This window comes from Aethalodelphis obliquidens, unplaced genomic scaffold (assembly GCF_003676395.1).
Source record: "Aethalodelphis obliquidens isolate GAN/ISIS:26980383/991018 unplaced genomic scaffold, ASM367639v1 scaffold87, whole genome shotgun sequence".
NCBI lineage: Eukaryota > Metazoa > Chordata > Mammalia > Artiodactyla > Delphinidae > Aethalodelphis > Aethalodelphis obliquidens.
Genome location: NW_020838031.1, coordinates 1969763 through 1983866, shown reverse-complemented (window position 1 = coordinate 1983866; position 14104 = coordinate 1969763). Strand labels below are relative to the sequence as shown.

The following is a 14104-nucleotide window of genomic DNA, read 5'->3' as shown; positions in this document are numbered from 1 at the left end:
TCGTCAGAAGGGCCACATGCCGGGCCCTGAGGGTTGGTTCCAATCTTCCACAATGTTCTCCTTCCACAGGGGGGTGGGGCGGAATGGGGTGCTTTCAAAGCACCACCAGGTACCACAGAGGTCCCAGGAAGGAGGAGACCATCTGTGTGATCCAGTGACAAAAAGACCCCGTCCCCACCTGGGTAAGAGGAGTGACGGGTGGGTGACTCTGTACGGAGAGGGGTTTTCGGTTGTTCTTGGAAGCAGGTGTTGGAAGGTATTGGGGGGGTGCTGATCCCCAGTGAAAGCTCACGTCTGAATGTTGCTACAACTTCTTGCTATGGCGTGCTTCACTATTTTAAAGCAGGCTTTACACTGAATTCCAGAAAAACGAACTCAGCTCTGCAAACAGCAGAGAGAGCTGCACTTTCTTCTTCTGGCGCATTTCAGTGATCTGAATTTGCAAAACAAAGTGCACGAATATTTAAGAAACGCTCCTTTGAGCTGCCACTCTTAAAGTTCCCCGTTTCCTGTGTGCCTGCTGAGGCCCAGCCAGAAACCAGATGACACACCTTTTTCTTCCAGAGCATGGGCCCGATTTACCATAAGAAAATGCCGTTTACCCCTCGCTTCTCATCCCCAGGACCCACTTGCCCTCAGTTCAGACGGGACTCGCTCTGGAGGGTTCACGAGGGTACCACCTGGCGCAGCCGCTGCGGCCCTGGCTTCCTACCTCCACAGGATGCTTCCCCGGGGCCCCAGCCGCGCGTGGCTAAGTGAATTACAGTTAAACAAAGTGAGAACTGTACATCCCGTCACACTCGCCACCCACAGGTGGCTGGTGGCTGCTGTGCTGGGTGGTGCAGATCTAGAACATTCTCGTCAGCACACAAAGGACTACTGGGCAGCCTGATCTCGGAAGTGGCTCGCTGGCCCAGACTGGTCCTCGGGGGACGGCGGGGCTGGAAGCGGCACACCGCCTCGCTGTGACCTGCCCCTGCATCCTTCCTGCTGGGAAGCCCTCCTGCCCAGCGCTCACGTGGGGTCACCCACCCTGGGGGCTTTCAAATACCCTGATGCTCTCTGACCCCAGACTCATGAAATTAGGCTATCCGGGTGGGGGACCTGGGACCCGTGTTTCCCAGAAGCTCTTCGGCTCTTCCGCCGAGAGCCAGGGAGGTCATCTGCCTGGGACAGCGGCCAGAGCCGGCTGGGGGCTGCCCCCTCCCTGTGCCTCGCTTGTCTCATCTACCAGGCCTGGGCCACGCCGGGCAGCTGCGAAGACAGCACCACCAGGAGACAGGAGGCCAAGAGTCCGGGGCTGCCGTCTGCTAGGATGCTCCTCGGGAGGATGGGGTCAGCCAACTTCACACAAAGGCAGGCGTCCTTTTGAAACGGTTCTATTTAAAGGAGGCTCTGGGATACACTGAGTTAAAGAGCCTTTGTTTAAAACGGCTGGCCCCCCCAGTAGATGAGTGTTTCCAGCATCGCCCGGACATTTTTGGGCACGAGGCCCTCATTTTACCAAATACCTGTTACTGTCTCACGGGAAAAGCACCTTCTAGAGCCCTGTTCTTCTGGGACACACAGGCCACGGCTGGGCCTGTCAAGCCCTCACTCACCTCCCTCCTTTTCCACGAGGACCGAGGGGGTGGGCGTTTCAGATCTAAGCTTCTATCATCTAATAGGCAGCCCTGGCGGCCGTGGTTAAGCGTCTGTGAGCAGGGACACGGGCAGGTGCAGACGCAGACAGGGGCCCTGGGAGGAGCACACGGCCAGGCAGGACAGAGGGGGCAGGAAGGCGATGGCGGGGGGGGGGGGCACATGGCCCTGCAGCCACAGACAAGCCCGCCAAGGCGGAAGGCAGCTCCAGCAGGATGTCCCCTCTGGCCCCAGGCCGGCTGTGAGGGGGCAGCCATCGCAGGAGGAGGGTGGCAGTGGGACATATGGCCTCGGGCCCCCTTCCCTGGTGCCCCCGTGCACATACCTGGTTCCCCCCAGCGTTGTGACACTCATAAACTCCGACAACGCCGTCAGCAAAGTGTCCCAAAGTGTCCAGGCAGTTGGTCCCCTGCTGCAAGGCCCCAAAAGCTATATCCTGGTGGTCGGGAACCCTGGAGCCAAGGAGAGAGTCACTCGCTGGGCTCGAGGGCCGCAGGCTCCGTGCCTGCCCCCCACCCCGCCCCGTGCTCAGAGCCCCTGCCTCACGACAGGGCCGGCGGCAAGAAGGCTGCCCCCAGGCCACGTGCCGCCAGCGCAGGCCTGGCCGTGCCCCGAGACAGCACGGCTCTGAGCCTCTCGACTCCTAACTCTAAGTGCAGGTTTTAAGTCTAAGCATTCTTTCTATCTCGTACCAGGGACAGTTTTCGGGAAAGAAAAAGCCCCTTGTCTCATCAGGGTTAGTTGTTGACAGGCATTTAGGAAAGCAGTTAATGTGGTCAGATCCTGCTGCCTGGAACTTTCCACTAGACTCAGGATTGGCCTTTACCTAATAGAGGGGAGACCACAGGTGGGTCTGTCGGGTGGCCTAGTATAAACAGGGCAAGGCAGCACAATGGGGGGACGGGGCAGGCTTCGAGCCCAGGCCCCGCCCTGGCCGCGGACCAGCCGTGCGCCGGCCAGGCGCATCCTCTCCAGCCCCGTGCCCCCTTCGCACGGTCCTTCCCCGCAGGGCCGCCGCGAGAGCTGTGGAGCACCGCACCCCGGCACTCAGCGCAGGGCCGGGCCCGCAGGAAGCAGGCAGTGGACGGCAGCAGGTGTCGCTGACACACGTGAACATCAGGCTGGCGCCCCCCTTGCCTGGCACGGACAGGGCAGCAGGTCCACCCACTGCTGTGGCGTGAACGCTTGAGATGTGGTCTCAGGTGGTGCAAGGCCCAAAGTCGTCCCAAATCACAGGGGCCTCAGGGCGAAACTGTGCTTTAATGTCACTGCATCAGGCGTCTCGTCACCAAGTCACAGGCCACCGTGACAGCAAAAGCGAAGTGGGCGCCGTTAGGGGCTAGAGCCCACTGCTGTGAAGCCCCTGGCCGACCAGGGGAGAGGCAACGGCCAGGGGCGCCCCAGGGTGATGTCCTTCCCCTCGGGGCATGGGGCATACGGCTTCCCTTTAAAAGCACAGGGAGCCAAAGAGCGACGGGAGTGAACAGCAGGGGACAGGCCGCGGGACCCGACTCTCAAATCTCTGCGACAAGGGCTCTCAAGGGCCCGTCAGCACACAAGAGGATGGTGGTGACTCCTGCAGTCACAGACCCCATGCTCGAGACACGTGACCTGCTATAAGGTGCGCTGGAATATTCGGAAAAAGGGATGTGCCACTTGGAGGCAAAGCCCGTCCGGCAAAAGCCCTTTAAGAAGAGGAATTTCAGGTGCAGCCTGAAGCCCGCAGACCGGCAGGTCCTCCGAGCGCTCCCTCAGGCCTCGAGTGGGCAGTCCTTTAAAAGGACAGGCCAAGTGTAGAGGGCAGCTCAGGAGTATTTCTGTGTCATCAGTCCTCGTGGAGGGGAGCAGGGGGCCAGCGTGGTCACTCCCGTGACACGTGAGGTCAAAACCAGCCTGGAGGAGGGGGCGCCCCGGGCAGGCCATCCTCCGGGCCTCTGCCGGGCACCGTCACCCGCTGGCCCATGGGTGGGGAGGGGATGGAGCTGGTTTAGCCTGGGGTCTCCAGGGCAAGAGGAGCCGGGAGGGTGAGGCCCGGGCCGGGAGGGGTGCCCTGTGCCTCCAGCCCTCAGGCCACTCACGGAGCCCCGTCATCTCGCCAGGGGGACGAGCTGCATGAACTGACACCTGGGAGGGTTTCCAGGTCTGTGAGGAACCGGGGGGGGGGGGGGGCGGCCTGGGGACAGCGCTGGGGCCCTGCTCCCAGCCTCTCGCCCCGAGCATGGTCTGCACTCCACCACCTCCAGGCCCCGCGCCCACTGGCAGAGCCGGGCCCCGGGGCCTCACCTTAGCTCTGGGTAGACATTTTCCAGGTACCATTTGAAAGGCTTGCAGCTAAGTTTCTTCCTGAGCTCCAGTCGGCTCTGAATACTGCAAAAGGGGACAAGATTTCTTTATAAACGCAAAGAACAGACGGGCGCTACGTCAAAGCCGGAGATCTGCCGATGAGACAAGAGCTGGGGCAGGCGGTGGAGACCGGACCGTCCACACTTCTGTCCCCAGGACCCCGCTGTCTCCCAAGCACCTTCCGAGAGGGCCCTCGCCGGCCTTGGGTAGGGCCCCCCTTTAACACCTGGTAGCTCTTCTCAACTCTGGCCACAGAACGCTGCTTGGGGTGTGGGCTGACACACACACACACACGCACACGCACACACACACGCACACGCACACACACACGCACACGCACACACACACGCACGCACACGCACACACGCACGCACACACACGGATCCCAGGCAAAGCAGCAAGAGAGGGCACGAGTCACACTTACTTTCCATACGGGACGTTTCTGGCAGAAGGCACTGCTGCGTAATAGAAGTTTTTGTATTCGTCCATCCAGACCTCTGCTGCCCGGCGGGTGTTACTAGAAACAAAACACATCTCCTTGAGCTGCGGGTTGCCATCCTTCTGTCAGCGGCGTCCTGTCTGCACCGAGGAAGTGCTGCTGGGGAGGGTGCTTTGGCGGGGAGGGGGGCCTGGTGGCCCGGCGGTGGTGTTTGCGCGGAGCAGAGGGCAGGCTGCTCCCCAGCCCCCGGGCTGTATCGGGGTGGCTGGCGTTCCGCAGGCGCTCACTGAACAACAGAACCCGCATCCTCGTCTTTCACAGAACACAGATTGTCACAGAGCACAAGTCCAAGTCAGAATTACAGCACAGGCAGGTATGTTACAGCAGGGGCTGCGCGAAGGACAGAAGTGAACCACTCTGCAGTAACTCTCACCGTGCATCCGCAGAAGGCTGGGGCCAGGGCGCACGGCCAAGAAATCCCTGGCCTCTGCTCTGCAGCCCTTCTCAGGCGGCTGCGATAGAGCTACTACTGGACAGCTCCGGGGAGAAGCTAAGGGCACACCACAGTTACTCTAAAACTTACTTTTGGCAGAGCTGAGCTGAGGGACTGTCCTGTTTGGACCAGGAATAGTGGGGGACAGCAGTGTGTGCCCCACATCTGGGGTTCTTACTGCCCTGCGCCGGAAGGGGAAAGATGGAACAGGCTCCTCTAGAAGGCCAGAGGCATCCGTGCTTACATCTCACAGCTGTGGAGAGTACCATGACCCACGATCAACAAGGCCACCGGGACGAGCTGCCTTCGAGTGTGTGACATGTACTAAAGGCTGCCACGCACACACGGCATCAGTATCTTCTCCTGCCGGAGTTCTCTTTAGAGCATCTGTGAGGCAGCGTGACGACAGTGAGTCTGTGCTCCGTACCCCTGGACTCTGGTCCAAAGCAGACTCACACCTTAGGTTTAGATAGAGCCAATGCTCTTTCAGAACCCGTATAGAAGGCGCTGTTCTTCCAAGATAAACACATTAGGAAGGCAACGTTCACCTTTTACAAGAATACCTTCCTTCTATTAGAAAGGTCTCTTTTAAATGGTGAGCCTTTCAAATCATCTGAGTTACAATGACTAAAATAATTTGTTTGGGGCATATATCCTTCGTATAAAGTGACGTATGTACCTAGATGGACTGCTGTTTAGAAAGCCCCGTAAGCGGCAGACAATTTGAGAGCACCCGTCCTCTGATCCAGCAGTTCCACCTTCTAGAAATTTACCTCAAGGAAATAATCAATGAAAATACGCTCAATTTAGCACAGTGTACAATGGCAGAAAAAATAGAAACTATATGACCGTTAACAGTAAAGTGGTCCAACACATGGACTCCTCCGTGGCCATGAAAGATACTGGTGTACATGTTGCCTGTTGCCATGGACTGACGGCCCTGACTTGACGGGTGAAATTACAATAGATAACAGAACAGTACATAGTCGCTACGTGTATGGAGGGAAAAGAAGGAAGGGTGGGGCGGAGGGAGGCAGAGGGAGAGGGAGATTGAAGGATGTTTTCTCCAAATTATAAGGTTTTATGAATTGCAATCACACAGTGGTTTTAAATCACCTAAGTCATTAAGTGATTAAGTCATTTCTCAACTCCTAAATGCAAAACCACCCTTTCTCTGTCTACTTAATAGAAAAGATACGTAGGTAGCTGCAGAGAATGAGCTTCATGTGCCGCTCAGCACTAGTTTCAAGTCATTTATTCACATGTTTCTTAGGCGCCTCCTATACGCTACGCGGTCTTCCAGGGGCCGCAGGTACTGGGCACCTGGGCCCGCTCTCGTCTATCCGGGTTCTTCCCGCCTTTGCTCCCTTCCTGCCCCCACCAGGTGCAGGTAAGGTAGCTCTAGCGGGAAGCAAGCAGGAGACAGAGAGGGTGGAACTGGCCAGTTACACTGCCTGGTGGTATTAACAGAAAAACGTCTAGTAAGAGAGTAAGTTTAAACCGCTGTTTGCTGTATTTAATTTATTTGTAGTTTCCCTCGCCATGAATGAGTCTCACCATTAACTACTCAGCGTGAACCCAAATACCCTTCTAAGGCGCCTGCCCCATGGCTATTCTGACCGGGAGCCCCCCTGGCCTTTGGGGAAACTCTAATCCACATGCACACGCAAGCACACACGCGACACTCTCCAAACAGGCTATGTAAGAGGCTTGCAATAAGGGGCCAACTGGAAACGTAGCTGTGTAAAAAACAGAGGCAGGAACCGCCCAACGGTTCTCTCTCAGCTGGTCTCCAGGGACGTGAGGTGATGGAAGAGCCTGCAGGTGTGTCATCACCTGGGTCCCCCTACAGCAGCAGGCGCCCGGGGCACACCCAGGGCACAGCTAGGGTTGGGGGGCAGACAAGGCAGGACCCCCCGAGGCCCCTTCTCCATTCATTCATCCTCCCCTGCTTCTCTTACACGGTGACCCTACACAAATGAGGTGGTCCTCTACCTGCTACGCTAGAGTGCCTTTTAGAACCTGTACCTCATCCCGGAGTTCCGGCAGCCACAGGCACTAACTGTGCTTAGGGGTCCAGATAAAACCTAACGTGGACTCCAGAGCCAAGGGGCCGGAGATGAGGCTCACTTTCCACCTGCGTGAACTTAGACAAAGGAGCCGAACCTCTTTGTGCCTCAGTCTCCCTTGCCCCCAAAGTGCAAATTAATAATAGTGCTTAACTCCTAAGGTTTTATAAGGAGTACGTAAGTGAATATCTGTAAGGCACTCAACAGCCTGGCACACATGAAACACTCTATAAATATTAGCTATTGCTGTTAAGTCCCAATTTTTAGTGGCGAAATACTTATACACTGAATGCCACATATTAGAGGAAATTAAAGAGAACTGGAAAGGGACCTCGGAAATAACACATTCCACCTCTTTATCTTTTAGGTGAGTCAACCTAGAGAGAGAGAGAGAGAGAGAGAGAGAGAGGGAGGGAGGGAGGGCGGGCGGGCGGGCGGGGGCCGCGACGGCCGTGCTGAAGGCCTAACAGACCCACGCTGCCTCCTAGTTCTGAAGCCTGGCTCCCTTTCCTCCCCGCATCTCCAGTGTATGGGACTCCCGGGCTGTAAAATACAACGGAAAAGTTTTCTTTCTAAAAACGAGCGCCTCTTTTTTCCTTTAAAAAAAAGTGCATAAAGCAATGTTTGTGCTTTAACACCGTTCTCTGAAATCCCATGCTTTGCTCGTAGGTATCAGTGCTTTGATTCCAAGTATTTGATGTCTCTAATGAGAGGTTTCTGGGAAGCAACTCATGCTGCCCCGGAGGAAATGTACATTATCACCGTTTGTTTGATTTTGTAGAATTCATCGTATAAGAGCACATTTTTGTTTCTAACAGAGCAGAAATGATGTTTAGACAACATTTGGGAAAGGATACACTTTTGAGGAGAAGGTAACTTGGTCAGAAGCATCATTTGACATTTGGCTTCTATTAAGGTTGCCTAGAAAGTTGATACGTTACGCTAAGAATCCACCTTCTGTACAAGACAGGTATACTTATAATCAAATGCCACATAAAAGATAAGCTGGCCATCCTCCCCCCCGTGCATGCCCACCCTGCTCTGAGGTTTCCCTGTGTCCATAGGGGCATCCCGTTAGCAAAGTGTGTGACCGGCAGCCTGGGGGTCACCCTTGAGTCCCCCCGGCCCCCTCCCGTCCATTGGTAAACACGCCTGCCTGGGGCCGCAGCTGGTACCTGGCCCTGGCCACCCGGCTCTGCCCGGCCCTGCAGTGGAGGGGGGACATGTCACTCGCACCATCGTTTCCTCCTGGCATCATCCTCGCGGCCCTCCGCCCAGGGGACAGAAGGACCCCCTTAAAGTTCACAACAGAGAAGTCGAGTATCTGCGTAAAACCCACAGGAGCAGCCCCTCCTCCTGCATCGAAAGACACCCAGTTTCCCTCAACGCACAGAGTGCAGACCCAGCTGGTCTAGTCTCCCTCGGTGCCTACTGTCCCCTCGTTCTCTGGGCTCCAGCCATACTGGGCAGCCTTCTGTTCTGCAGGCTCGTCTCGGCACTGAGGAGCTGCTCCCCACGGGCTCCTCTGGCTCTGGGACAAGCGCCCGCCCACCCTGCAAACCCGTCCTCCTGCCCCAGCATGTTGGCCGCGTGACCACATTCTGCCTAGCTCGCAGCATCTCTCGGAGTCTGAAGTCATCTTTTCAGCTGAACGCCCCCGTCTCCCTGGGCCAGGCTGGCTGGCCTGTGCACGGTTCTGTCTTGCGCATCTGAAAGAATTCCTGAGGAAAAAACGGCGTCCCCTGCACTGGTAATTCGCTGTTTTTTCTTCAGAAAACTCTTCATTTGGTGTCTTCATGTTTGCAAAAATCTACCTATTATCTATCGTGTGTTATCTATTATCTATCGTGTGTTATCTGCCTCTACAGCCCAGTGGGTCCTGGGCTTGAACTTGTGTGGCTGCCTTTAGCGCTGTTCATATACTGCACCTTGAGGGGTAACATGTGATTTAAAAAGTCCAAGCACTCCTCTCTCCTATCTCCCCATAACACGTTTTTGGCACCCGGTTCGGTGACCAGTCCCACTGGCCCTACCCCGCCCTGCGCCCCACCCTCACCCCCGGCCACCCCTGTTTGCTCTCCACCAGGACAGCTGTGTCGCTCTGAGGCTGTCCTGCGCGTGACCTCGTGCCCCATGGAACCTGCTGAGCCCAGCATCTGTCACTCAGCGGGATGCCGCTGTCCTCAGTCCCCACAGCTGCCCTCGTCACTGCCGAGCGGCGGCCCCTTAGAGCACACGTTTCCACACAGCCCACGGTCAGCCCTGCGTACGGGGCGGTCAGCGGTGCACTGGGCCCTGCTCGGCCTCTCGGCCACTTACCGGGCAAAGACGGTGCCACTGCCGCCGGGGAAGGTGTAGGGGTGCTGCTTCCGGAACACGTGTCCCACGCGGCTGCAGGGGATGATCTCCAGGCTGCCGCCGCACTGCCACACGCGGAACGAGATCTCTGAGGTGGTGAACGACACGGGGTGACCGAGAGCCCGGGCCACCCCCATGGGGTGCGGATGCCCACCCTACCCCCGTGGCCTGAGGCGATGCCCAGGGAGCACTCCCTTTCCAGAGGGTCCTGAACGTCCCCGTGGGGACCTCTGACACCACGTCTCTAGGCTCCAGGGTTATGGGGCGGGGCGTGCCTAGGCACGTCAAACCATCCAGCTGTATACCGAAGTATGTACGATTTTAAGTTGTCACTGAAACCTCGATAAAGGTGGAGGGAAAAAAAAAGATTGAATGAAAGGTCCTACTTCAGTTCACTAAGAGGGTGTCTGCACAGCACAGTGTCGTTTTACAGACAATGTAAAGTAGTGGAGACAAAAAGAAATAATTCATGCCGAACAAACTACCCACACTGGGACAGGTGCTCCCTTCGACTTTAGCACTGATCAGAATTACAGATGCCAGCTCTACCTGTGTCACCAAATCCCATGTTTTCATGAAAGAATTCTATCTGAAATTTAAAAAGAAGTAAGAGTGAGCCTACAGAAATATTTTTCAAATTCAGACTAGAAGCCCTGAGACAAGAGTGATTCCCTGGTCTACTGAGAACAGAAAGACTCCTGGCATCAGACTCTATAATGTCACAAACACTGTGCATGAGACATGGCCTGGAACTCCTCTCTGGCCGGTTCTCCATCGTGGAGCATTACATGCGCCTTCTGGGAATTAGCCCTGAGTTAGAAAAGGCAACGGACAGCGCACGGCCGTGAATCAAAAGGCATGAAATGCCCACAATCAGCCCTAAGGTTGATGTAACAGGCAATCATATACGCCATCTTCCTCTAAAACAGTTTTGTTTTTTTTTTTTTGGTATGCGGGCCTCTCACTGCTGTGGCCTCTCCCGTTGCGGAGCACAGGCTCCGGACGCGCAGGCTCAGCGGCCATGGCTCACGGGCCCAGCCGCTCTGTGGCATGTGGGATCCTCCCAGACCGGGGCACGAACCCGTGTCCCCTGCATCGGCAGGCGGGCTCCCAACCACTGCGCCACCAGGGAAGGCCTCTTTGTCCTTTTCAATTGCTTCAATTAGACCTACGCCGTTGGTCAGGCAGTCTGGCAGCACTAGTGGATTTGGTGGGGCGCACCTGGAGGGGGTGTTTGGATTTGACTTGGGCATCCCTGTCCCCTGCCTCTCGTAACTTGGGCCCACACAAGCCCTCAGGCTGGACAACTACTGGGGGTGTGCAGGCAGCACCCAGACAATCCAGTCTGAGCAGTACCAAGAAGAGAGGGAGACTCACATCACGACTCTTCCTGCTGAAACCCTTGTACCTGTTTAACCCTGATGAGAGAAGACCCTCCAGAGCGCCGTGTCAGAGCCTGTCACGGGAGGAGGTGCCAGGATGCTCAGGCCGGGTGGCCCCAGCCCTTCCTCCCCGCCCACCGTGCGTCACCCTACCTGAGCCCCTTGAGCCCTTCCAGGGAACCTCGCACAGGGCACAGCTACATAAACATACAAACCAAACCAACCATAAACTAGGTAACAGAAAAGATTATTTCCCCTCCCACTGGTCTCTGGGTGCAAGGTCTCCTTTGATACTTAAATCAACACTCTCCTTACACCCCGATACAAAAGGCCACCTGCCCTCCAACCACGTCAGCCTAGTGGCACACACTGCTGCGAACCCCACCGCGTTCTGGTCCCCCCCGAGTGGTGGTCCTGGCTGGCTGGGCTTCCCCAGGGATGTCTGCAGGGCGAGGGTGACTCAGAATTCCCTTCAGAAGGTTAACAATCCTTCTGAAGCCTTCCGTGCTCCACAGCCTTCAATCAAGCCCTGCCCGTCAGCGTACTGTTAACAAAACCGAAAGGCATCTGACTCTGAACCTTCGCCCTGGTGCAGTTACTGAGTCTAAAGAAGCTTTCTGAATCCACAAAGGCAACAACCTCTCTCCACGGGTGAGACGCTATCACTAACACTGATATCACAAAATGAGAGAAAAATAATGGGCTTGTCTAGTCTCTTAAACTTAAAAAAAATCAAAGTTTCTGTTACAAGTAAAAACTACTAAAAGTGACAGTGGCATCCTCTTTACCTCCTTTCCTCGCCCCCCTCCCCTCCTCCCAGGGTACGTCTACCGGGGGAGAATGTAATTTAACAGCATCCAATAGCCAAGGAGACAACTCAAAAGTGAAACAAACAAAACCCCCTAAACAAACAAATAAATTAAGAGTCTTTTTGTCTTTATGGAGCAAATACAATGCAGCTACCAATAAAGACCAAAGTCTATAAAGTTCCAACGTCCGTAAACATAGGTAGAATGATTTGTGTGATTACAAAAAACAAAACGAAACAAAACAACACGAAAACCAATTAGAACCATTCGCAAAGTAGTCAGGAAGGGACAAGTGCCCCGGCCTCTCCACCCCATCTGATTCCCACGACCACAATTCAGCCAGTCCGACAGGCTTCGCCAGGGCTCACTTTCCACCCCATGTGGCTAAAAATGAATCTTAGAAGCTGAAATCCTCCCCCCATTTTTGTCAGCGTGCTTTCCAGACCTTGGATTCAGGTGACATTAAAAAGCGTGCAGCTCCCTTCAAAGACTTACTATGTGTCTAGCATAACGCCCAACCCAAGACACTTAAGAATAAAAAGGGTCTATCTGCACCTTATGGGGGACTAATTGTGTTCAGTAAACCGTCACTTTCATGTCTTTACAAACCTTTTCCAAGGGGCACCCTGCATACCACAAACTCCTGCTTACCAGTCCTTCCAAAGCTTCCACTTTTCATTTCTACCCCTCTTGGTGGGCAGGAAAAGACCACGGTTTCAGCAGAATTGGAAACGGTTTGGTGTCCGAAGACACAAGGCTCATACGTACCCAGGTTTTCTCCTCCCCACACATCCATCATCATGTCGTATTTCCCCAGTTCTTCAAAATACAACTTATCCATCACGAACAACCCTCCAGCAATCATAGGGGTTCTAAAGAGGCAGAAGGGAAGAGAGGGAGAGGTCGAAGGTCAAGGTTAGATCGCCAGCATTCTAATGCCAAGGTCAAGCCTACAGGCCGACCTTAGGAACAACAGCACAGCCATGGTCTTTGGCCCAGAGCTCTGGGTGCCCTCTCTGCTTGAGCCCTGCTGTCTTCAAGTGCCCCCCACTCGGATGCTCAGATGCTCCCAAGGGCGAGGGGCTGCGTGGAGCCTCCCTACGAGAGGGCAGCCGCCGGAGCTGGGCCCCTCGCTGACAGCGCCCTAGGCCGGTGCTCGGCTCTTCTGTGCCGCGGTCTCCTTGGAGGACGACAAACAGTAAGAGGCTACAGCGCCCAGCGCACGTAGGGAACGCAACCTCATCCCGGGCAGCTTCCTCCTCTGCTGGACGGGACCGTCACCTTCTCGCGTCCCCATCAGCCTGGGGACAGGCCGGCGACAGGACCCCAGCCCTGTGCCTGCGGAGTCGCCGTGGTAAGTCAGGGCCCCGGGCCGCACGTCTGGAGCTCACTGCTCACGGGGGACAATCGCCGCAGTGCAGACGGCGCCGGCATCCGCAGGGTTCCCTGTAACCACGCGTCCCTGGGGAGGCGTCCCCACCCCAGCCGGGCGCGGCTCAAAGCCAGCTGGTAGTGAACCCAGTGCTTCCTCCAGGGGACAGGAGGGCAGAGCCCACCGGGGGCGGGCAGGAGGCTCCCACTTGCTGCCCACCGCCTCCCCAGTCCCCGAGGGCAGCCCAACACCCCACCCTGTGCGGGAAAACGCTCTATGCCACCAAGACACGAAGGACGTGGAACTGGCAGATTTGATACACGTACATAGAAAAAGAATCTCAAAATACTTTACCCTATAATCTGGAGGCAGAGACTCTCCCCTGAGCTAGCATGAGGGGAAATGGGGGTATGGCTGGAAGGTGAGAGCTCCACTAGGTCCCTAGGCCTGCTGTCTCATCTTCCACCCCAGAGAAGGGCACCCGAAGGACGCCTGCCTGCCACTTACTTTATGGGGGCGACCGGGTTCCCCTGCCGGGACCGTCTCTGCTCAGGCGTCATATAATCCCATTTGAACACCAAGTTCCAGTCAAAGCCTGCTGGTTGCAGAAGAGAGAAGAAACACAGGATGCTGTGAGAACAGGCTGTCTGCTCCTGGCACCGCTGTCCGTCACAGCTTAAAAATATTTGTTATTTGGAATGGACTCACTGTAACCCAAACAAAGGAAAAACAAACAAAAACGACGCAGAGGGAAGAGAGTGACTGGGGGGGGGGGCAGGGAGACCAGCCGGGAGGACGCACACTGAAATCTTCTTTCCCCAAGAAGCTTACCCAAAACAGAAGGTGTGGGTCAGACTTTTCTAGAACCAGAATGCATAAGAATAAATGTGAAATAAGAGAACTGGAGTCTGTGAGGACATATCCAAGGACTGTAAGGAGGCGACAAAGAAGAGGGATCGATTTAATAAAAAATCTGCCAGGTGCCCCAACACGGTCCCAGGGAAGGGAAGGCAGGGGGCGCAGGAGTAGGTGGGAATGAAGGGGCAAGCGAGCTTCACTTCTGATAACGTGGCACCTGCCCCACGTCACTTCTAGAATCCACAGGCCGTGCGGGTGGCAGAGCCCGGGCCTGGCCCCTGGTCCACAGCTGTCGGGTCTTGTCTTTCCTCAGAAGGTACCTGGCACACCCCACCTGCGG

At 55.8% G+C, this 14104-nt stretch overlaps 1 protein-coding gene across 3 annotated transcripts in view; it reads right to left on the bottom strand.

Moving 5' to 3' along the window:
• GALNT2 (polypeptide N-acetylgalactosaminyltransferase 2) overlaps positions 1 to 14104 on the bottom strand; it is a 178592-nt gene that overhangs the window by 8968 nt on the left and 155520 nt on the right. For 2 of the 3 annotated variants that reach the window (XM_027094053.1, XM_027094055.1), the window contains 6 exons: positions 13414 to 13504; positions 12303 to 12406; positions 9305 to 9431; positions 4409 to 4501; positions 3925 to 4008; positions 1967 to 2093 (listed from right to left, as the gene is read on the bottom strand). In XM_027094053.1, coding sequence (XP_026949854.1) covers positions 1967 to 2093; positions 3925 to 4008; positions 4409 to 4501; positions 9305 to 9431; positions 12303 to 12406; positions 13414 to 13504 — 626 coding nt within the window. The remainder of the gene's footprint in view (positions 1 to 1966; positions 2094 to 3924; positions 4009 to 4408; positions 4502 to 9304; positions 9432 to 12302; positions 12407 to 13413; positions 13505 to 14104) is intronic. The other variant, XM_027094054.1, reaches the window with a different exon arrangement.